This window comes from Rattus rattus, chromosome 3 (assembly GCF_011064425.1).
Source record: "Rattus rattus isolate New Zealand chromosome 3, Rrattus_CSIRO_v1, whole genome shotgun sequence".
Taxonomy (NCBI): Eukaryota; Metazoa; Chordata; class Mammalia; order Rodentia; family Muridae; genus Rattus; species Rattus rattus.
The window spans coordinates 200,755,262-200,779,340 of record NC_046156.1 but is presented as its reverse complement, the minus strand read 5'-3'; the positions used below and the strand labels follow the sequence as shown (position 1 = coordinate 200,779,340).

The 24,079-nt window shown below is 45.4% G+C and overlaps 1 protein-coding gene across 1 annotated transcript in view; it reads right to left on the bottom strand.

The window, feature by feature from the left end:
• Iqgap2 (IQ motif containing GTPase activating protein 2) overlaps positions 1–24,079 on the bottom strand; it is a 274,420-nt gene that overhangs the window by 132,924 nt on the left and 117,417 nt on the right. The window contains exon 3 of the mRNA XM_032897047.1: positions 8,811–8,967. Coding sequence (XP_032752938.1) covers positions 8,811–8,967 — 157 coding nt within the window. The remainder of the gene's footprint in view (positions 1–8,810; positions 8,968–24,079) is intronic.

The window sequence follows — 24,079 nt, the reverse complement described above, 5'->3', positions numbered from 1 at the left end:
TACTAAATCAAAGGCGTTCTCATTGCTGTTGGAAATTACAAAACCTAAGCAAATTAATATTCGATGAATGCTTAATAAAAGTCACTAGTCTTGATTGCACAATGTGTTTCAAGTACTTTATGTAAATTATTATGTAAATTATCTCTCATTCTCCAAATACCTTTCAGCATAATTTCGAGTCCTGCTTTTTATCTTATCTTTTTATCAAAAAGATAAAATGATTTACCTAAAGTTAAGTGGCTTTAGGGAGCTGACAGGGTCTCTAAAGTGCTGACACTCCCCCCCACCCCAGGAAAACATGGAGTCTAATGATTGGTTAATCTTCATAAGGAGGATATCAGCTAGGTGTTATAAAATAACTGGGAGCAGAATGGAGTGGGGGAAGGGGAAAGAAAAAAGATAAATTAGATAGGAGAGAGGGAAAACATAGCAAGTCAGTCTTTTGCTGAGGGTCAGGACAGAGTATCTGTTTATAATGCAGCAGCATAAATGTTTGCAGAATCCTAGCCGTCCTTAGATGAGAGCTGTCTGACTGCGGGAGAACGAGACACAATGATTGGGTTTGAGCAGAGGCGTCGATGAGGGCCACCTGCGCACAACTGAACTAAAGGTTCTCCTGCCTGACACGGTAGGTGCCTTTGTGGAAGGTGATACAGTCTGGGTTCTGAATGACAGTGTACTTCCTGTTCAGGCTTCTGTGTAAAAGTGACCAAGACTCTGAGTTGACACCACTTCCTGATAACGCCCCGAAGAAAGCCAATCTGTACATTTTTAAGTCTTTATTAGCATCGCCCAGCAGAAGCCACTACCTGTGCTAAGACCGTTCTTCCTCCTTCTCCTTATTGTGTCCTGAGTGTCCATTTCTTTTCTCATTCCAGCGAGTTAATTAAACAACTTTAGTCAGCTCGAGTTCTGGTAACAGCAGTTTGGGCTTCAACAATCCCAAATCATGTCATAAAAACACCATTTCTCTCTCTTTTTTTTTTAGTGGCCTTTATAGGTAAGCAATCTCAGAAAAGATGCAGATTCTACTGTGCCTTCCCTCCTCAGCCTTAAAATGCTATTCTGAATGGGGGGTGCAATAATGAGAACAAAGAGAAAGTCCTTAGCAGCAAAGTATAGTTGAAAATGCAGAGGGCATCCGCCATCACAACCAGGACACACCTTGCTAGGCTGGAAACTTTCACTCCCATGTAAGGTCAAGAAAAGGTTCATATACAGGGACTGACTGAGAGGGAGGGCGTTTCTTCAGAACTCCAACAGATTCCCATTCCCCATCTCAAACATCTGAGAAACACTGACTTCAGAACCTGGAGCTCCATACTCACTTGTTTGAAAACCATGCCTCTGTGAGTGAAACTGTCTCAGACTATGGACTCGCTTCAACTAGTGCGAAAGCTGGTTTTCTAAATGGGCTTAAAATATTATCTCCCCCACTGTAATTCTTTTCGGAATTATTTTTTTTTAAATCAGTCCTACATATTAATATGTGATGAAATGACATGACTATTTTTAGCCAAAGATGCTTCTGTCTAGCTAACGTGCTTATATTTCATGCGGAACAATATATTCTTTCTTCTAATTTCATATTACAGGTGTGTGCTCATTCTCTATTACTGAGCTGTTTCCCTGCCAGGAAATGAAGTTCGTTCTGTTCCAATTACATAGATGAAAAATTATGGAAGTCGTCTTTGGATCTAACTTCCTACATATTAGAACCAGAGCACTTCGGATCTACAAGATAGCCCAGAATTGTAACAATTATCCCACAATATTTATTTTACAGACAAGCACACAGAGGGTACAAGTGAGCATGATACCCCGAATGCCATTCATGTTGAATTGAATGTAACGGACTCAGGGTAAAGGCTCTGTGATGAAGAGCTTTGTCAATTTATCACCATCCTTAGTCACCAAGTAAGAAAGTTTTAATGAGAGATTATCTCGATTATTTATCTTGATTACATTAGTTGGACCAATGGGCATGCCTTTGATTAGATTAATAGACGTGGGAAGACTCCGTCCACTGTGGGAAGCACCATTCCCTGGGCTTGTGTCCTAGAGGGTGGAGAATATGAGCTGAAGAGCTGGGAGGCAAGTCTTCATTTCCTTCTGTTTTTGACTATGATGTGACTAGCCGACTTAAGCGCCTGACACCACTATGAACCCCATTATGCTGGACTGTCACCTGGTATTGTGGCCTAAAATAAACCCTTTCTTCCCTAGGCTGTTTTTGTTGGGGTCGATGATCACATTAACAGAAGTTGTTAGAGTACAACAGGCTCTTTGCAGAGCCCTGATTCTGAATCCAGACACTGGTCCTGCTGCTGCTGTCAGTGGCTAAGACTTAGCATGGCCCTCAGGGAACACACACAGTTCTTCAGCTTTAGTCATTGCTGCCTGGATCTTTTACAAAGTTCTCTCTCAAAATGGTCTTCCTGAACTCTTCCCTGACCATGCATGGATGAGGTGATAGTTAACACTGACAAGATCTAGAATCACCAAGGAGACAAATCTCTGGGCCTCTGTGAGTTTTTGCATTGGGTGAATTGAGATGGAAAGACCTGCCCTAAATATTATCCTACAGCTGAAAGGCAAAAGAATTCCACAGAATTCTCCTTTTCCTCCCTCCTTATTGCAGACGCCGTGTTACCTGCCATCTGCTGCTTCTGCCACCGTAACTTCCCCATCATGATAGACTGCCATCTTAACTGGGAGCCCAAGTAAAGGCTGTCTTAAGCTCCATTTGAAAAGGTATTGTGTGTCAGGGACAAGAAAAAAAAAATAGCTTTCTTCTCGTTCTTTCTAATCTCAGAGTAAACCTTCCAACAAAGAAGTTGCGTTCCTACTCATTGCGATCTGTTAACTGTGGTGATGGTGTCTTCTGTACATAAGTACACAAATGTCACAAACTACAACTGCATAGTGATGGTGTATCCAGCCACGGGCACCATAAGGTCAGGACTGCTCTGCTATTCTCACCTAGAACAGTGCACAGGGCAGGTACTGCTGAGTGTCGCATAGAAATGAACTTTACTCCACATGGATGGAATGTCTCTTATCAGGTGTCCCTGGGATTGGAAATGTTTCAGATTTCAAAGTCTTCTAAACCTTGGAGTATTTGCTTAGATGGTATCAGTTGACAATCTCTAGTCAAAAAAAAAAAAAATCTAAAACCAAAATACTCTGATGTCTAAAACATTGGTTCTCAGAGTTTCAGACTTGAGACCACTTCAGAGTTTAGATTTTCTTTCTTTCTTTCTTTCTTTCTTTCTTTCTTTCTTTCTTTCTTTCTTTCTTTCTTTCTTTTTCTTTCTTTCTTTCTTTTTTTTTTTTTAAGATTTATTTATTATATGTAAGCACACTATCACTGTCTTCAGACACACCAGAAGAGGGCATCAGATCTCATTACAGATGATTGTGAGCCACCATGTGGTTGCTGGGATTTGAACTCAGGATCTCTGGAAGAGCAGTCAGTGCTCTTAACCACTGAGCCATCTCTCCAGCCCTTAGATTTTCAAATAGAGATATTAACCTACACAGGCTTCACTTACAGAACTTGACCTCCTTTTCCTGCATTATCAGTTTTATGACAATGCCATAAAATGCCTCTCCTTCCCAAGTTGCTTTTGGTCATGGTGTTTCATCACAGTCATAGAAACTCTAACTAAGACGATCCCATCCCTGTGATAGTTTGGCAAAGAATCTTGCTGTGTTCTGCATGTGCCCTATGAACTTGCCCGAGGCTAAATTAAAGAGTAATGGACTAATTTCTTTGACAGAGTTACTTCCTAGGCAACATAATATTGAATCTGTGGCATGGTTATTATAATTCACCTTTATGCAAGTCTACAATGAAAACGAACAAGTGGATACCAAAAAATATAAAATGTACAGTAGAAACAAAAAATATAAAATGTACAGTAGATACAAAAAATATAAAATGTACAGTAGATACCAAAAAAAATATATAAAATGCACAGTTTGAAGAGAAACAGTGTGCCAGGAAACTCAATTGGTGTGGCCATAACTTCTGCTGAAAGAGATCAGATCATCGCCAGTAAACAGAGAAGCATGTCCTGTGCTGAAATAAAGAGAGGGACATCCTCAAGGCAAGATCGCACCTATCTAAGCTTTCAGCTTGTCCAACAGCCTCCGTCCAGGGTTTTCTGCTCCTAGAAAGCAGCCAAAGGAAAGCTCAGATGCTAATGTGGTTGGAGGAGGGCTAAGGTTCCAAGCTGGCAGCCACGCTTGGCAGTGTCGTTCACAGGATGCTGGTGAATAAAGGATGCACGAGTAAAGGGGCTGTGGTTTCTTCCTCTGTGGTTTTAGAGAGCTATTGAGGACAGGAAGCATGCGGCAAGGAAGCACCTGACTGCAGACTCCAAAAGGTCATTGCAGGAAGCTATGAAAATGAAGAAGCCCTGGTTATAGGGGAGACCCCACATTGTTAGAGATGTGGTACATGCACCAAGGAGAGCAGCACAAAGGGAGTGGAGTTAGCCCCCAAAAAGATGCTCGCCGTGGGCAGCAAAGTTGGAGGAGAGGACCACCTAAGTCTTTCGAGATTAAAGTCCCAGACATGGGACACAGTGTTGTTTGGTGTTTGCCCTGCTGGCCTTCAGCCTTGCTTTGGTTCAGTATTTCTTCACCATGCCATCATTTCCCCCTTTCGGAATGACAACGTATGTTCTGTGCCATTATAAGCTAGAAGTATGTAATTTGCCTTTTGATTATATAGGGGGTTACAATGAAGAAATCGCCTTGAGTCTCAGAAGAGAGTTTGAAATAGTGCTGAGCCTGTGAAAGATTATGGGTACTTTTGAAGTTGAAATAGGTGCATTTTGCACTACGCTATAGCTTTGAGAGTATGCAGGGAGTAGAATGCAATTGTTTCCATAAGAAATGTTCCCTACTGGCTCAGGTATTTGAACACTTGGTGGCATTAGCTGGGAGGTTTAGGGGGTTGGAGAACGTATGTGAATGGCGGTGAAGGGGGCTGGCTTTGAGAACAGAGAGCCTTGCTATTTCTAGTCTGTTCTTCCTGCTTTGTGCTTGACTTCCAATATGTCTGCTCTCAGCTTTCTGTGTCGGCTGCTATGCCCGCTGCTTGTTGCCACGATTCTGTTGTGCCATCATGAACTGTTGCCTCTGGAACCCTAAGCCAAATAAACTGTCTCTCCTATGAAGTTGCCATGGTCATGGTGTTTATCACAGCAACAAAAAAGTGACTATGACACAAGGAAGTCACAAGGACAGAAGGGAGGCTCTGGCTCCCTTGAAGTCGACCTGTAGCCCTTCATCTATTCCACAAGCCCCTCCCAGGGGCCAACCTCTGCACCATTCCTATGGACCGAGCATAGAGCAATCAATCTTCAAACACTTCTTTTACAGCTATTTAATTTGTGTGTGCGTATGTGTATAGGTACATGCATGTATATGCCACAGCACTTGTGTGGAATTCAGAAGACAATTTGCAGGAGCCAGTTCTCTCCTTCCATGAGTTCCAGGAACCGAACTTGAATCATTAGGCTTGGCAGCAAGCACCTTTACCCACTGAGCCATCTTGCCAAACCCTAAAAGAATCTTTACCATACACTTATTATGAGGTGTGTTGAGGTTTGGTCTGTTGCTATGTATTGTAATGCTAAATTCTACCCAGGGCTTTTGTTGTGCAAACCTTGTTCTTTGATTTAAAACTATTGGTTAAATATTATTGGCTACAGCCAATTACTGGACGGAGTAGAGGTAGGTGGGTTCTGAGTTACCTGGTTAGGGGAGAGAGACACAAAGAGAGGAGGAGGAAGAACGAGAAAGGAAGCCGCCATGAGGGGAGATGGACCAGGAGAGACAGCAAGTATCTGGGGTACACAGCTGGAGAGGTAGCCAGGCTAGCAGTTGAAAGAGTAGATTAGGGGTTACCCCCCCCCATGATTGTCAAAGCCAAATAAAATGTCATAGTCTGAGTCTCATTTACTTGTAAGCTAGTTGGGGATAAGCTTAAATTGGTTGTACTACAAAAGTGTCCAAGAGAGACAGTAGCAGGTGCCACAGCACATATAACATGGCCAGTCACAGAATATGGGGTTGCCTACAAATGGAATACTCATACATAGTACCCAGGACATCCTTCTAACCCTGGAACAACAAGGCACCAGGGGTCTCTACCGGCCGACAGACAAAGAAGACTGGCAAGTGAATGGCTACCTTGGCTGTTCTGCTTAATGCTGCCTTAGAGGGATCAAGGACATGGCCCTCCTTAGAGATGCCTGTCTACGGGAAGGTTGTGTTTTACAGGTGCAGTAGGAACCTGTGTATCCTGAGCTCATGGTTTTCCAGATGGCACACTGATGTGCTACACCCATGTTAGGGGCCATCCCTTATGTTTAAACATCCTTGTTGTCAATTTAGGGATCCTTGAAGAGAACATACAGGTGGCTTCTTGCTCCCAAAAGACTCGAGAATAGGCAGTTGTGTCATCTACTCATAAAGGTTTATCTCTTTATGTTACTGTATCAAAACCAAAAAGACTCTAATGTAAAACTTTATGATAACATGGAACACTACTAAGAATTTCTATCACGGAAATCCTGTTCTCCAGAGACTCCACGGGGGGCTAATTTTCACACATCCTGTGTTTTCCCTGGAACTCAGTGGCACAGAAGGCGCCCACACTGCAGCTGGTAATAGCCTCCCTCCTCCTGTCCGTTGCTCAGCATCATTTCTGCACACCTCTGCACCTCTGTCTTCCAAGGGCCTGCTAGGATTGGGGACAGCCTCTGAGAACATTTTTCTCTCTTACGACACTCCGCGTCCAATGCCATCATCTGCCTGGGCCCTTGCAAATCTGTTTCGTAACAAGAGACCGACAATGTAAAGAGACCGGTCCCTATTTCAAGGAGATGGTGTCATTCTTTTTGATAGCAGGCTCTCTAATGCCTAGAGGTGTCTGAGTAAGTACCCCTGAGGCTATTACCACAGAGCTGAGGAGGAAGCAGATGCCCAGTGCCAAGCATGGTCTATGATGTGCTGAGAAACCAGAGCGTCTGTCTGGGGTCGCCCCCAGGGCTCACATTCCCAGAGGGTCGGTCTCTAAACTCGTCTCTGCTCAGTGTTAAGACTGCTTGCCTAGCATTTCACAAAGCCTTGGGGTTTGTCTCTAACAAAGAGGGAATAGAGGGAGAGTGGGGAGGAAGAAGCAGACAGCTGGAGGTGTACCTTAGTGGTTCGAGTATTTGCCTAGCATCTGTGAGGGCCTGAGTTGGAGCCCCAGCCTCACGAAACGGCAACAAAAACAGAACCTTCCTAAGACTGTAAAGGAGCAAGCTTGGGCTGGGAAGGCTTAGAGGAGAAAGCATTTGCCGTGCAAGCATCAAGACCAGGGTCTGGACCCCCAGAACCTACATAAATGTCAAACATGTGCTCATGCTTAGATCCCAGCACTGGAGAGCAAGAGGCACAGGGGATTCCTGGGGCAAGCCACCTGGCTAGACTCGTGACAATAGGTGAGCTCTGGGTTCAGAGAGGCTCTGCTTCAGTGACGTGGAGAGTGATTGAGGCCTCAATACACATGTGCATTGACCCCATATGCAGCTGTACACATGCAAACATGCATGCAAAAAAGGGAGGGGGGAGATCGAGTTTCCAAGCAGCTTGAACCCTTGACTTGTAGCAGACAAGCTATGGCATTTTCTAAATTAGCTCCTGCACATACATCTTCTTCTCTACCAGTCCTTCTATTTTCACGTCTTATTTCTGGCCTCTGACTCCCTAAGTCTAATTAGGGTTACTTACAGGAGCATAGGTGAGGGGCTAGTTAAGGTACATGAGTCATTTTCCAGTGGTTACACTGCTGAAGAAAATGCCTCTTTCTCTCCCTGTGACCACTATTCAGGGAGGAGTTAAATTTGAATATTTCTCTCCTTCATTACAGTTGGAAGGCCATAAAACTGTATTGTAAAATGGAACTACAGTGTGCGGTTGTGGACTTGGTTTAATGATTGTATTATGTTAACTGGGTTCCCAAAACTGCACAAGAATCCTGGATGTAAGACGCTGAGGGCCCCTGTCCCCAGTTGGTTCTGATTGGTGAATAAAGTTGCTGGTGGCCAATGGCTGGGCAGGGAGACAGAGGTGGGACTTTGGGATTCTCAAGTGAAGGGACTGAGAAAGGAAGGAAGACAGAGAACCGCCATGCTGGGAAAGGAGAAAGACCAGGCCTGAGAAGTGCAGGACAGAGAGACAGACAAGACATAAGAGTCAGGCATCTTGGCCCAAGATGGCTGCAGGTCTGGGTCCAGGGTGGCCATGATGGAATATAAGAATATAGGGGAAGTGTTAGCCATGTAAAGGTTTTGGAGCGGCCCAGTCATTGAGCTGTTTAAGTAATATTAAAATATAAGGCTGTGTGTGTGTCTTTCTTTTGGGAAACACAGGACACTGGGGCAGGTAGGGAGGAATGGGACACTGCTGCCAGGGAGACGTAAGCAGGATTAATTGCTTGCAACAACAGTGTCCTCTTACTTTGACAGTTATCAACACTAATAAAGTCACAAATGACCTCCGTGAAGGGATAACAGAGGAGGCTTTGGGAACCCCCAAACAGAGGCCTCTCAGTCTTTGCCTGAAAATAGAATGTATTCTTTCTTAAAGTACTTCAGCCTCAGGAATGACTATTAACAGGCTCCAAAGACCAGGGACACCCCGCTCCAAATCCTTATGGAAGTATAGGGAGAAAGAGGAAGAAGGAAAGGACATATCGAGTTTGCATTCAGCTGGAAGCCAAAAGCGCTTAGCCCCCGGTTGGCTACCTTATAGCGCGTCTGCTCCACGTCATAGATCTTCTTCTCTGACACCACCTTCGGAGCAAAGAATTTGGCTAACTTCGCGAGGTAGACCCCATTCCGGAGCCCTTCTTCCAGCTCAGTGGTTGGTGGCAATTCTTCAACCAAGCAGACTTCCATCCATCTGCAAAGATCAGGAAACATTCAAGTTTGAGTGATTCCAGGCAGGTGACACTTTATAAAGGGAGACACACACCGTGCTTTGCTGCGTGCTGGAGACGCTGTGGAAGAATACAGTCCTCCAAGAACTCTCCGAGTACAGGATTTCTGGGCAGAACAAGGATTCAGGACAGAAGGTCAACAAGAGGGTTTAGTTTAGAGGCACAGAACTCCCTAGTGTGCCAGAGCTTGTCAACGTCACCTTCGTGTGAACCTTTGCCAGTTCCCATCAGAGTGGGGGGCGGGGCGGGGGGACCATTTTGTAAGGGCGGAATCAGTCCTGCTGACATTAAAGAAAAATGACTTGAGGCTTACAAACTGGGCAATTCTCATAGAGGCTGTGCCTTAGAGGGGGGCGCTCTAAAGTACTACACTCGGGGCAGCTGACTCGTGCAGACTCGCTACCAGGAAACTCGGGACCATGGGAAATTCAGCAAGCAGCTTAGAGTCCCCAAGCAACACCCTGGAATACGTCAAACATACCCCCATTTTGGAGCATAGAGTACCCACTGGGTTCTAAAAACATTTTTTTTTTTTAAAGATCAGATTAAATCTCAGGGCGTTGGGCCAGTACTTCAGAAACCAGAGCGCAAAGGTCATTTCTGGCCTGAGGACTCACAGTGACAGAAAGGCCAGGCAAGCTCACGCCCACACTGTGAGCCGAAAATCCGAAGTATGAAGTGAATGCTCCTTCTGTCCTTCCTGGGGCAGCACCTGCAAGACTGGGCGTCCTCAGAGGAAGTCCCAGTCCTGTCACCACGCCACTGAGCGTGCATACCTCCACAGCAGCTTTCTGGAGGCTCTGGACACGGGAGCCTCAGGTTCCCTTAACCTGTGGGGACAGTGAAGCACTGTGCTGGGCACTTCTGTTTTGCCTGTGGCTCTCAACAACTTTGGAAAGCACAGTAAACTCCTGATAAGTAGGGAGGAGTTAGTGGATGGTTATTAGTCACATAAAAATGGAATATGTGAGAAAAATATAAATAAGAACCCTTGTTTGAAGAGCAAAAATTAAAATTCATTGGGCTGATCCGTGGAACACTTAAAATATGCACACATATACACATGTGTGTGTGTGTGTGTGTGTGTGTGTGTGTGTGTGCATACATATTGAGAATACAATGCAATATCAAAAGGAAAACCAAGGGGACCATGTAAAGAGAGAATCTGTGTACTACTACCTGGTAGGACACAGTAAGAAAAAGTGGGGATAGATAAAGGACAACATGTGGTTATCCCTGGAGATCAGGGAAAACTTTAGTGTGGCATAAAGAACCAGACTTGGCCTCACGTGAGCAGACAGGGAGAAAGTATACACCCGGATGCTGGGCAAACTGTAAGCATAAAAGGAGCATGGCTGACTCATGGGGAAAGCTCAGGAGAAGCCTCTGGGCCCTTGGGGAGATATGTGTGTATATATATATTCTCAAGCTGGGTTCTGGAGGACCTAACAGGGGGGGTGGGGAGGGGCAGTGATAACATCTGTTGCCATAGGAAGCAGGGAGCTCCTGGCAGCCTCACAGAAGAGGCGTGACATGTTGACAGCAGTAATTACAACCAATTAATCTGTATAATAGATGCCTCAGAGACACTGCTGAGGGACTGGGTGAGATGGAGGGAACTGGGAAAGGGGTGGGGGGACAGGAAACAGTTTAAGGAAAGTCTGACAGGGCTAGGGGAGAGCTTTGGCAAAGGGTCAAAGGGAAGTGCAATATGAAGAGGCAGAGAGCGGCACGGACAGGCTCTGCAGCCTCAGACATCTGGCCGGCCTTGTCTCTGCTAAACAAACGGCAAAGACTTTCTCTGTTCTGATATCACAGGGGGCTGTGAACTGGAAGAACAGGGAAATGATGGACTACATATCAGACACAGCGCGAGTGGGAGATATCTGTTGTACATGAACCTTGCTTCCTAAACCTGAACCAAGGCTTGGAAAGAAAAAAGGAATGAAAAGAAAGGAAGAGAGTGCCAAGTTTAATAAAAAATCGGGCTATGTTAAAAGCCACTGTACAAGACCAAGCATGTCAGTGAAGTTAGCTTTCCCTAACTATAACAAAACACCTCAGGTAAGTAGCTTATAGAGAGAAAAGGCTGGATCCCGTGGTGAAAGTCTGTAACCCCAGCTCTTTTGGAGGCTGAGACAGAAGGATAGAGAGTTCGAGGCCAGCCTGGGCACAAAGCAAGCATGATTCTGCCTCTAAAATAGAAAGGGGTAGAGTAAACAGACAGACAGACAGACAGACAGACAGACAGAAAAGGTATATTCTGGATCCATTTCGGAGATTTCAGTCTAAGATGGATCAACCCATGGGGGTAGATGTCTTGTAAGAGTACCAGATAGCAGTACCAGAAGGTATACGGTGAAACAAGTTGTTCAGTTCATGGATAGGAAACACAACAAAGAGATCAAGGGGCTGGTGTCCCACAATGCCAGCCCTCCATACACACCAAGGCTTCTCCTAATACAGGCGTAGCGAGCTCCTCAATGGATGCATCCCAGGGACTGAGTCTTTCATGCATGGACCTCTGAGTCCATTCTGCATCAAACTACAGCCCCAAGTTTCTAACTTAGATAAACTAATTAGAACATCAACCTAGTTCACAGCGAAATACAATCTGTTTTCAACCAATTATGTTTTCAAATAATTACCCTGAAAGTACTGGGTTTCATATAGCAATATATAAGTGCTTTGTAACAACTTGGTAATTGGGGTGCATGGGGTACAATATATTGACAACTAGTAGGTGGAATACAGGGAGATATGTTGACAACTGGGAGCAAGGGCAGTATTCTAAAATAAAACCAACCCTAAGTATAATATCTTAGAACTGAGCTTGCTTTCAGAAGGAAGATAATTGCACCAATTTCATTTGCTTTGTCTGTTATTACACGCACGCAGTTGGCCTTAACATACTTAAGATATAAAAAGCGTGGGTTAGCTATAGCCTTTCAAAATCTGGCCGCGGTAAGTAAGCTAGGGATGTTGCTCAGTTGATAGAGTGTCTGCCTGGCACGAATGAAGTCCTAGGTTTCCTCTGTAGAACTGAACAAATGGGGTAGGGTGACTCGTGCCTGTAATCTCAGCGTTTGGAAGGTAGAGGTAGGAATGAATACCAGGAGTTCAAGGTCATCCTTGACTACATAGAGAATTCGCGATAAGCCTGAGATACATCAAACTCTTTTCCAAAACAACAGGTAGAGACAGACAGACAGACAGACAGACAGACAAAGAAGTGGATGGATGGGTGGGTGGATGGATGGATGGATGATGGATGGATAGATGGATGGATGGGTGGGTGGGTGGGTGGATGGATGATGGATGGATGGGTGGATGGATGGGTGGATGGATGGGTGGGTGAATGGATGGATGGGTGGATGGATGGATGGATGGGATGGAGGATGGATGGGATGGATGGATGGGTGGGTGGATGGGTGGGTGGATGGGTGGATGGATGGGTGGGGTGGGTGAATGGATGGATGGGTGGATGGATGGATGGGTGGGTGAGAGGGTGGGTAGCTTTCCTGGAGCTCTTTAAACCCCAAGGACATGCAATTGGATAGTGAAAGAATCGATAAAGTGGCCAAGGGCTTCTGCTAGTGTATTCCCAACTTCAGACATCTCCTATCTCACCAACAGGAGAATGCACCCTGAAGTCCAGGCCCACCGCTTGTTAACATGCGGTAACAAGTCATCCTTAGCTTCTTCCACAGCAGAAGTCATGCATGTCACGGTTTGGACGGCGTGCTTCCCCCTCCGCCGCCCCCCCCCCCCAGTATATAAGCTACATCGGTGTTGGAGGGGGTAGGTGCTTGGAGAGAATCTACTGACTCAGTCTCTATCTGTCACCCTTTGTAACAGACATGGAGATAGTCCAAGCTACCTCTTGAGGGAGCAAGTGGGACAAGAGAGAGGAGGCTACGTGAAGTTGAGAGACGGTCTGAAAAGAGTGCCTGACAGGGACTGCCGCAGACCTACACTGCCTCTCACAGTTCTTCTGGGGAGACGCAGCTTGGAAACTGCTACCAATGACCAGTCAATATATGGTCCATACACATTAAGCCCATTGTTCTGGGGCAGGCCTTGCTCACAGAATAAGGTTGGGAAAACTGATAAAGATATAAAAGTGTGAAAACACTTCATAATGAAGTGGAAACAGAGATGTGCACACTTGAAAAGAATGAGTGTCCCCTTGGGGTAAATATTCCTGTGATCTATCCCATTAAAGTGTATAGATGGGAACTCCATGTACAGACACTGTATTGTTCAACCCAAAGGCTAGGAGACGGCTGTGAGCAGGCCCTGCTCAGGGTCTGTACCCCAGTCAGAGCATATGATACACAGGCTGGAGGAAATGATGGCTACCCACTCTGGGCCTGCCTCACACAAACCTTCCACGGAGGTTTTGTTTGGTTTTGTTTTTTAAAGATTTATTTATTTTATATATATATGAGATATGAATACACTGTCACTGTCTTCAGACACACCAGAAGAGGGCGTCGTCGGATCCCACTACAGGTGGTTGTGAGCCACCATGTGGTTGCTGGGGAATTGAACTCAGGACCTCTGGAAGAGCAGCCAGTGCTTTTTTTTTTTTTTTTTTTTTTGTTCTTTTTTTTGTAGCTGGGGACAACCCAGGGCCTTGCGCTTCCCAGGCAGCGCTCTACCACTGAGCTAAATCCCCAACCCCAGCAGCCAGTGCTCTTAACCACTGAGCCATCTCTCCAGCCCCCACGGAGGTTTTTAAAAATACAACGTTTGAGTTAATTAACTCCTTGAGAGTTTTATATGTGTGCGTGAGGTATTCTGATCACAGTGTCCCCTCATTTCCTCCCTGAACTTTTCCTGGACCCAACCTTCTTCCCTGAGTAACTCCACTGTCAGACCTATCACGTTTTATCTATCTGCTCTTCAGTTTGTGGACCACTGGTTCACATCTCAGGTTTGGGGCCCATTATTGAGTTAGTCCTCATATAAAACGTTACCGGATGTACCAGGAGTAGAACTGCTAGGTCATACGGTCTGATGGCTGATACTGATGGGCGGTTGGCAGGATTGTGAATCGCCAAAGAAACAAATCTCTGAATATGTTCACAAGGAGTTATCTAGAGCAGGTTAACTGAGGTAGGAAACCACCCCCTTTCCCACCCCAACCCTTCCCAATCCCCACCCCTACCCCCTGCTAAGGCAATACTGTTCCATGGGCTGTGGTCTCAGACTGACAAAAAAGGAAGTAAGGAGTGGACCCTTACGAGCAGCCCCTGCTTCCTGCTCCTCCACCGTACTGTCCCTCCTTGACACACTGCATCCCCTGGAACTTTAAGCCCCAATAAACCCTTCCTCAGAATGTTTTTCTCACAGCAACAAGGCAAGTAAACAATGCATGCAGCAGCTCTATGTGTGTCTTTTAGGGCCTATCTATGCCTGCTTCCTAAAGCACTCAGATACGGTGACGGGAGAGGCTGTCTTGATTCTCTTAGATGTGTATATACATTATCTCAGCATCATATGTTAAAAAGATTTACTGAATAGTCTTGGTACCTCCTGGATAGTGGTTTATGTATGGGTAGTACCGATGCTGGCGAGTAACCAGTTTCCCAGGACTCCCCGTGCTATCAAGAAATGGTATCAAATTTGGCTCAGAAACCCACAGGACTGAAACTGGAACTGGCTCGCCTCCCTTCTGCTGTTTCTGACCTTCCTGTGCTTTCCTGGTCTTTCCACTAATTACTTTTACTGGCCCGAAGCGCCAACGGGCAAACATCTCATTTCCAAGCACAGGTTGAACCTGGGCGAGGTGGCACACGCCTTTACTCGCAGCTCTTGGAGGCAGAGGCAGGCAGATCTCTGCAAATGTGAGGCCATCCTGGTCTACATAGTGAGCTTCAGGGCAGCCAGGACTACATGGTCAGACCCTGTCTTAAAAACAAAACAACAACAACGACGACGACAACAACAACAACAACAACAACAAAACCCCCTAAAGCCCGAACCACCAGCACCAAACAGGGAAAGCTATTTAGGAACACCATATGCTGCTAGAGGCTTTGGAGTCAGCCTTGCTGCTGGAGCTCACCGTGCTCATTCATACACAGCCGTTGTACATCGTAGGTGTGAGCAGAGGAAGCTCAAGAAGGATGGAATGGGGGCAAGTCAGGATAGAGGGAAGAGACAAGAAGAAAAGGTTTTCCAGTTCTGGGCTCAAGACAAAATATAAAAACGAAACAAAACACTATCCTTTTGTCTCACAAGAGACAAAGGCAAAGACGAAGAAATAAAACAAAAAGTGCGGTACAAAAACCCCGGGGCAAAGAGTTCATTCTTCTGCACTGTGCTGGGCCTTGACCAGAGGTGGAAGCAGCTGAGACATTTCCTAGGCTTTTGACTCAGGAAATCACGAGCTATAAATCTCGATTTTTCTCATGCAGTAGTGGACGGAATAAATGTTCCCAAGGTAGAACTGCTGGCCCAGATCAGAAAATGAGTTTTTTTTTTTTTTTCCTGCAAAAACCACCCCCTGTTCATGGGGTACCTTTTCCCATGAACTTTCAAGTGTCTCAAGTCTATTTCTCTTCCCCTTGTTTAGAAGCAGCAGCAGCAAGTCATAGACCACTCTGCTTTAGAAAGAACATAAAGAGCTTCCTTTTCTGCTTTTATATGTAAAGTAATTGGCCACTCTTTTACCTTTTGTCACCACAGGAAGTTAAAAAAAAAACAAAGATACAAAATTAAGAACCAAGGGATAACTTTTTCATGAGCTGATGGCCAATGTGAAACTACATTAGCAGTTCAGAGGAATGTGGGTGTGGGAAACCGCCAAGCTATGGGGCAGCCATGGGTCGCCTTCCTACGCTCTCAAAATCTCGCTTGGCTCATTGTAAGACAGTGATATGAATCTAGGTATTTTCTTTAAACCAGAGGTACACAAACGCCATGAACAGAATCAGTAGGGATGCTGTGGTGAGACATACCTGTAAGCCTATATATATATAAAAGTATATATGTATATATACATACCTGTAAGATATATATATATATAGATTATATATATATATATAAAAGAAAGACCTGGACCCTTGGGGGGCTCTCAGAGCCTGAGCCACCAACCAAAGAGCATACACAGGCTGGACTAAAGCCCCGGCCCAGATGTAGCAGATACACAGTTCATTCTTCATGTAGGTCCTCCAACAACTGGAGTGGGGACTGTCCCTAAAGCTGTTGCCTGTCTGTGGAATCCATCCCCTAACTGGTCTGCCTTGTCTGGCCTCAGTGGGAGAGGATGAGCCTAACCTGGCGGAGTCTTTAATGTGTCACGATGGGGCATCCCCAGGGAAGCCCACCATCTCAGAGGAGAAGGAGAGGGGGACTGGGGAGAGGATTGTGTGAGGGGAGATGGGGGGCAGTGACTGGATGTAAAATACCTAAATAAATGGGAGAAAGAAAGAATACATGACTCTAATATCTGTGAGGAACAGACTGGACTTTAGGAAGATGACTTCGAAGAATTTGTTGAGATTGGCAAACATTTTGCACATTTCCATGGAACACTGGTTCAGTTAGACACTAATAGGCACCACTGGAAGAAATATAGGTATAAAGACGGGTTGGAAAAAGTCTCAGGTGGATTAAGAATGATGTCGCATATTGAATAAAAGGTCTTCGCTAGCAAATGAGCAAGCACTTGGTTGATTGACCATATGTGGTATTTTGTATAAAGTAGCTTTTCTGTGTTACCACCATGGACGTTCGGTTGAGGAGACGGTTGAATACTGAAAGCAGGGCCTGGGAGTTCATTTATAGTAAACACAAAAGGAAAAAAAGAAAAAGAAAAAAGAAGTGAAAGAAGAAATTGTTAATCCAAAACTAAATAGAACTTGAAGATTTAGAGAAAAACGTAACCAATCCATAGTGAAAGAAAAAGTTAGGATGCCCTGGAGAGATTAGTCTATCAATCCCTGGAATTGTTCATGGATGCCCTGGAACTGGAGAGATGGACTGGTGTGAGCTGCCAGGTGGGTGCTGGGAACTGAGCTGGGTGCCCTGTGAGAGCGGTGGGTACGCTTCAAGCCGAGCTGTGCTCTAGGCCCCTGAGTCGATGCATTTTGCTTGTTCAGAGAACAGAGTTCGGGAGGGTCTCCAAGCACGCCTCTTTGGAATCGTGCATCAAAGCCATAACCTCTAGCATCTCAGAGTCTGACTATATTTGGAGAGGGAGCATTTAATGAGATAAATTAAAATGAGGCCTTGAAAGTGGGCCTATATCTAGTCTGTCTGGTGTCTAATAAGACGGGGAACTTAGAGAGCATGTGGCAATAAGAGAAGACACCCAGCGCCCAGGCAGCATGGTCTTGAACCTTTAGCCCTGCTTAAGCACAAAATGCCACATAAGCTCCACCTACGCTTTGCCGTATAGCTTGAGGGTAATTTTATGCAGTTTTGGGGTGTGTGGATTTTAACATGAGGACGAGTGGGGATTTCCCACGTGGCATTATGCCAGAACGTTTTAGATTTTTGGAGTATTTCACATTTTTACTAAGGGTTTTGGACGATTTGTTGGACCTCATCACCAAGAGGGCTACTCCGTGTGGACCTTGTTTGTCCTGAGAAGTGCACAGCACAAACCTTGAATAGAGGTTCTTAACCTGTGGGTGGCGACCCCTTGGGGTAGTCAAATGACCCTTTTGTAGGGATCACATATCAGATACCCTGAGTATCAGATATTTATATTATAATTTATAACTGTAGCGAAATTACAGTTATGAAGTAGCAATGAAAATAACTTTATGGTTGGTGGTCACCACAAAATGAGGTCGCAGTGTTAAGAAGAGTAAGACCCTCTGCTCCAGAGTAAGATGTTCAGGCTAGACCGATGCTCAACTCTATGAGTTGTGTCTCTCCCTTGGCTAAGCCAAGCCCCAATTCCCTCCTTTGTGACAGGATAACAGGAGGGTGGATGAGAGTTTATTGAAACAGAGCTCTAGCACCCAGCACATGGAAACGCCCCCACTAAGTAGCAGGTATTACAACTTCTCACATCCTAGGACCTTCCTCTGCCCAGCCGCCAACCCCGGCCGTACAGACTCCAGGCAGCAATCAGGCCAGCAGATGTCTATGCCAAACTACTCCTCTGCCACAGCCTGCCCATCCCTGCGAATCCACTTCACATTCTGTCGCCGTCTACAAATTATAGTCTTCGCTGATAATGAATAAAGTAAATCGTAAATATTTGCCTAGGTTTGTGACAGCCAGGTTTCCTCTAGAATGAGCCGCTCACAACAGAGTACTGACAATTGCAAACAACTGCCATCCACAGTTACTTAGCGTGTTGGCTAACGCTTAGCCTGCAGTTGGCACTTCCAGGGACGTGTTCTTATACCAGCTCATGAAGCAGAGAGAGGCCGAGACAGCCAGTAAACAGTGGGGCTATGATTTAATTCGGACTGTCACCTCTGCGGGACACATCTCTGCCACAGTCCCCTCAGCTCTGACAAACCATTTAAGATTAGTGTGGTGAGCGGGGCTTAAGGCTCACTCCCTAGGACTAACTACTGATTGAGCAGGAACTCACAGTAAAGCCCCGTCTAAATGATTCAGATCTAAACTCCACTCTCCTAAAGCAAGGAGTTTCTGCCCTTCGATACAGCACTGAGTCGAACACACTATCTATGATCAGCTGATGCTTCTAGAACAGCAGTTCTCAACCTGTAGGTTGGATGACCCTTTCACAGGGGTTGCACATCAGATACCCTGCATATCAGATGTCTACATTATGATTCATAACAGTAGCAGAATTACAGTTATGAAGTAGGAATGAAGATATCTTTATGGTTGGGGGTGGGGGTCAACAGAACATGAGGTACTGTATTGAAGGGTCATAGCATTAGGAAGGTTGAAAACCACGGTTCCAGAAACATCTGCGGAGTATAAATGCGCTCTGGGCTTTAGGGGCACGAGAACCTGAGTTCAGACATGGCTTCTGCACTTTAGTCATGCTCTCTTTGGGTCACAACAATCTTCCCTGGTCACAGTGCCCCCTTTGAGAAATTTAGGTCTAATACAGCTAATGCCGCAGAGCTGTCATGAAAATAAAGAGAGATATCATACACGGAATCATCCTGTCCCAAAGTGCCCAGCATGCAACGGGTGCTTAAGAGAACTGTTCCCCAGAAATACACAGTAGGAAGCTGAGCTTGGCTTAAATGTTCCAACAGACATACCACACTGCCCTCCATGGGGTAGCCCAACCATAGTCCCCTCAGCATCTACCAGCTAAAGTCTGTTTGGTGGAGACTGCTGGGACATAGGACACCCTACAGGAAAACGTGCTACCCACTGAGCTTCAGGGTATGAGCACTCCAAAGTATGAGTTGCATCCCATGGCTTCTCTAAAACTTGCTACAAGTGAGACTGGAGTGTCGGGTACATTTGCAGTGCAAACCTCCTCCCATACTGTAAGATAACCAGAGCAGGGTGCAGAGGAAGAGAAATGAAGAGAGAAGCAAAAGTACCCCAGCGACTCCCCGGCATGTCAACTGTGTAAAAATACAGTGTAAATAGCGACCTTAGGCGATGAAGCAGGTTTTCCCGTGTGCCGTGTGTACCATCTAACCAACATGATCTCCCTTCTTGCACTTTCCAACATTCCTTGCAGGAAAAGGAAAGCAGCACGCAACATGCTCCCAAAGACTGTCAGCTAATTTGACCAAGTTCCTCCCTACCCTTGAGTCTCTCTCAACAGAATGGCAAAAAGGGAAAAAGGACAGAAAAAGCCAGGCAGCGGAAGAAAGTTAACAGGCAGAAGCTATAGCCAGCGTTTCCTCTCTTCTCTCCCTCCCCTTAAACTAAGACACCTCTCTTAGAGGTGAAGATTAAAAGAAGAGCCATGAATAGATTCTTCAACAGTCTAAGGGACAAAGGGACAACCAATATTTAAGTGTGAGTAATGATTCTTTAATGCCATAGCCACAGCCCCCCTCCTCCCGTAGCCTCATCCCAAGTTCTTTCCCAGTCTTTATTGATTTTCCCCACCCCCACTACCAGCTGTACTAAGGAAGTGACAAACGGGGACTCACTAGATGCCATCAATCATTGTCACGAAGAGGAAAATGAAAAGAATCCAACATATGTTCTTGCAAATGCCGCCCCCTCTCCTCCCCCCTCTTTTCTGATACACACACTCTTTCCAAGGGGTCAGCCACTTTTTAATTTCCCTTCAGTGGAGATGTATGAAGAACAGACAGCATCCAACTATGATGGTTTTTTTTTTCTTTTTCTACATTTGTTCACAGGTATAAGTTCATGGTTCATAAAGGCCAGACTGAAGAGGGCTGCACACCCACACTCCTGCCGGCCGCAATCTGTGAGCAGAAGCATTGAGGATGGAGCCAATGCCTCTCTAGCACCAGGTGGGACGGCTGAGGAGAAAGGATGCACAATGCAGGTGGCAGATGGTGCTCTCTACAGTGTGTTCTGGAGACAGAGAACAGGAGTTCCCTATTGCTCGGCTGACCACCGTGACACTTGATAGATCAATTCCTATGGCAACGGCTCTAAGCACAATGCACTAAAAATAAAACAGGGGTGTTTTAAATGGAAGATAGATGCTTGAGATGGTCTCCAGGGATGTGGCAAGGAGCAGAATGCGGCCACTGGCATCACAAGCCAGAGACAGATTTCTCTTTCACTCTGTAATTCCCAACTGGGCATGTAATCTGGCTAAATAATGGGAGAGAGTCTATGGCAATATGGAGCAGCTTTGAAAACCAACTGTCTGAGGGACTGATCACAAAGACTTTTAAAAACAAGCAACTTTGAAGGCCAGTGACAGGGGCTGTATACTATGTGGCGAAACCCTCTGAACCTTTCTAACTTGTAACAGAAAAACCAAGGCAAGGGGGTGATGAGAAAATAACGGCAGAACATTTGTAATGTTTTCATTATTTGAATGGACACAGGGGATGTTGGAGTTAAGGTGGTAGAATTCAAGGGTTTCCTAACAAATGGGCTGGCCAAACCTTTGGCCTAAGTAAAATTCCAGGTATATAATAAAAAACATTGCAAGGAGATGAACCCACGTAGATGATACACTTTTTATGTAGCAGGGAATAGGAGTCAAAGGAAATCACTTGTAAGGGGCCCGGCACGAATCCATGCCGTGTGCACACAGTGAGCCTCTGCAGGATGCTCTGAGGAGTGGGTCAGCTCAGCCTTTGCCCCTGGCATCCCCCAGCAGGGCCAGGCGTGGCTCTCAGGTTGCAGAAGGAAACCGTTGCACTGTCAGAGCAGCAGTGACACGCCTCCTGCTCTCGGTTGCCTTAGATGACACTGCTTCTGTTGGGTGCCAGGTTCTGAATGCCCCTCTCCTTAAAAGCAGAATAACAGGCTGTCTACACTACTACATTACACAATGAAATACTAACTGTACATTACTATATATGTATGATGTATTATGTATGCATATAGAACCCTAACTGTATGGTTTTATTTACAGTAGTGTGTTAATATAACCATACTTATATGGTAACTTTATTATATAATGTGAATGTGTACACAACTGTCCCTTGGTATCCATGAAGGATCAATTCTAGATGATGGACTCAATTCTATGAAACATTTGCATATACACATTTGCATACACACATTTGCATATATTTGCATATAAACATTTACATATAAACAGCTGCACATAAACATTTGCATATAAATATTTGCATATGTAAATATGGAAAGGCTGTACCTGGTGCCTCCTCCCCCATTTTTTAAATCACCCCTAGGATACTTTAAATACCCGATATAAGTATAAATGGTAGAAATATTTATATTTCACGGTTTAGGAAACTAGGAGAATAGTCTATCTGTGTTCAGAGGATCTTTTCCCCAGAATACTTTTGAGCCGAGGTTTGGATTTGCAGGCACAGGACACATAGAACTGGAGAGCCAACTACGTCACTACGTCAGTATGAGGTCATCACTGAGTATCTATCAACATAGTTACAGATATCTATGCAGATATTATCCCTAGTGAAAGGCACTGGTAGGTGTGCTCACTCACGGGGAGAGCTAGGCAGGAAGACGTAATTTTCCCTGTGCGCCCTTCCTTTGGACCTTTTAAATTTAATAAAATGTGTGGATATGGAAAATAAGCCATCACAGCCTTTAATTAAGGTAGCCACCCACTCTGTACATAGGATACAAAATAAGAAGGAAAATGTTCCCGATCTACCTGAGCTAGAGGGAAGCCTGCCAGGCCCTGCTCTCCAGCTACTCATGTTCTCCTTACCCTTCCCTCACGAGGCCTCTTCAAGCAGCTCAACCCCAGGCAACTCACCAGGGGGCAGCATTCACTGCTGGGCAACTGTTTCTACTTCTTGATTTTATATAGACATTAATAATTAATGACAGCCCTGCCAGCCAGACTACCTTTCTAGGACCAAAGTCATCTGGAGAGTGTCTTCTCTGTCACGTGCCTCTGCCCTGGTGTCTCCATGTCTTGGCATGGGGAGTATGGGCTCTGATCTGGGCTGGGCGGCAAGACCCCTGAGGGCTACAGCCTCATACCTTAGAAATCATCTAATATTTCTATAAGTCAATAGGCTGCTCTTTCTTTCCAGATTTTGTTGGTGGTCGTGGTTGTTGTTTGTTTTTTAACCACCTACCAGCGTTGTGATCCTAACATCAGCTCGTTGGGGTCAAGAGGTCATGAAAGCAGAGAAAGGCAAGCCCAGCCTGGAATTTGGCAAAACAAGCCTCGTTAGCACTGTACAACTGGGACCTGACACCTTAGTGGCTAACCGCCATGGACTCTCACCAAGAGTCTACACCGTGTGGAGACTTTCCAGACAGTGAGGTATCGTTTCCCTTGTCTACAATGTCATCATTGCCCTGCATTAAACGGTCACCAGAAAGAAAATTCATTCTTGAGTAATCTTACGGATAGAGGAAACGGAGGCCCATCTGCATAAAAGGCCTTCTCTACGCTGTCCCCGTGGGGAAAAAGCAGCAGCTCTCTTCTGAGAGAGGGGCAAGAAGGGACCAGAAAGTAAACATCTATGTCATAAGAAGTTCAAAAGGATATCTCTACAACTGGATACTGTGACTAGTTAGAAAGAGAAGTCAGGACCAGCCAGATGGCTCAGTTGATAGAAGAAGCCCTTGCTGCCAAGGTTAACAAGGTGAGTTCCATTCTAGAACCACATGGTAAAAGATAAACTCCTACAAGGTGTCCTTGGACCGCTACTTTGATTCTCTGTGTGTGTGTGTGTGCGGTGTATGCATGTGCTGGTGTGTGTACGGTGTGTGTGTGTGTGTGTGTGTGTGTGTGTGTGTGTGTGTGTGTGTGTAAATAAACAAATTTAAAAGAGAAAAATGACAGATCAGGAAAAAAAAAAACCCAGACAGATACATCCCCTCCCCCCTCCAAAAAAAGAAAGAAACAAACAAACAGGTGGAGATAAACACTGGGCTGGGCTGTGCTCACACTCTGGGGATTACCTCTGTGCATGACATTAAGGTTTCTAGCTCAGTTGCAGAGACAAATGACCCAAAGAGTTTCAGAGAAGAAGTCCTATCTTGGAGAATGGCTGGAACAGGAGGGTATCCACGCTGGGGTTTGCTATCACCTCCAGGCTTCTCTGACTAGCCTCAGGTAAGTCCCAGTGTCAGCCACAGTTTTCACCTTCAGTGAGGTATTTGGTGACCACACAGAGGGAGGCTGAGACCATGTGACAGTCACACGAAGGCTTGAGGGAACAGGAGCCTGTTATAAGAGACCTCTCCTCTCCTTGGGCTTCTTAGGTTTCAGGAAATATGGCTTGAACGACAGTGCAGCCAGCTCTGTACAATAACAAATCATGCTGCGGGGGCGTTCTGGGGCCAGCTTGGGTTTCACAATGAACTCCTCCCCTGCCAAACTTCCCCATACTGGCTATGGATAAGCGGCAAGAGCTAATTCACAGGCTACACAGCCATAGGCCTTACTCCTTCTCGACAGATACAAGTGACATAGATTTCTTAAGCCACAGAATGCTACATGGACAGGCACACGTGCTCTCACACATACCTCTACACATGGGAAAAGGA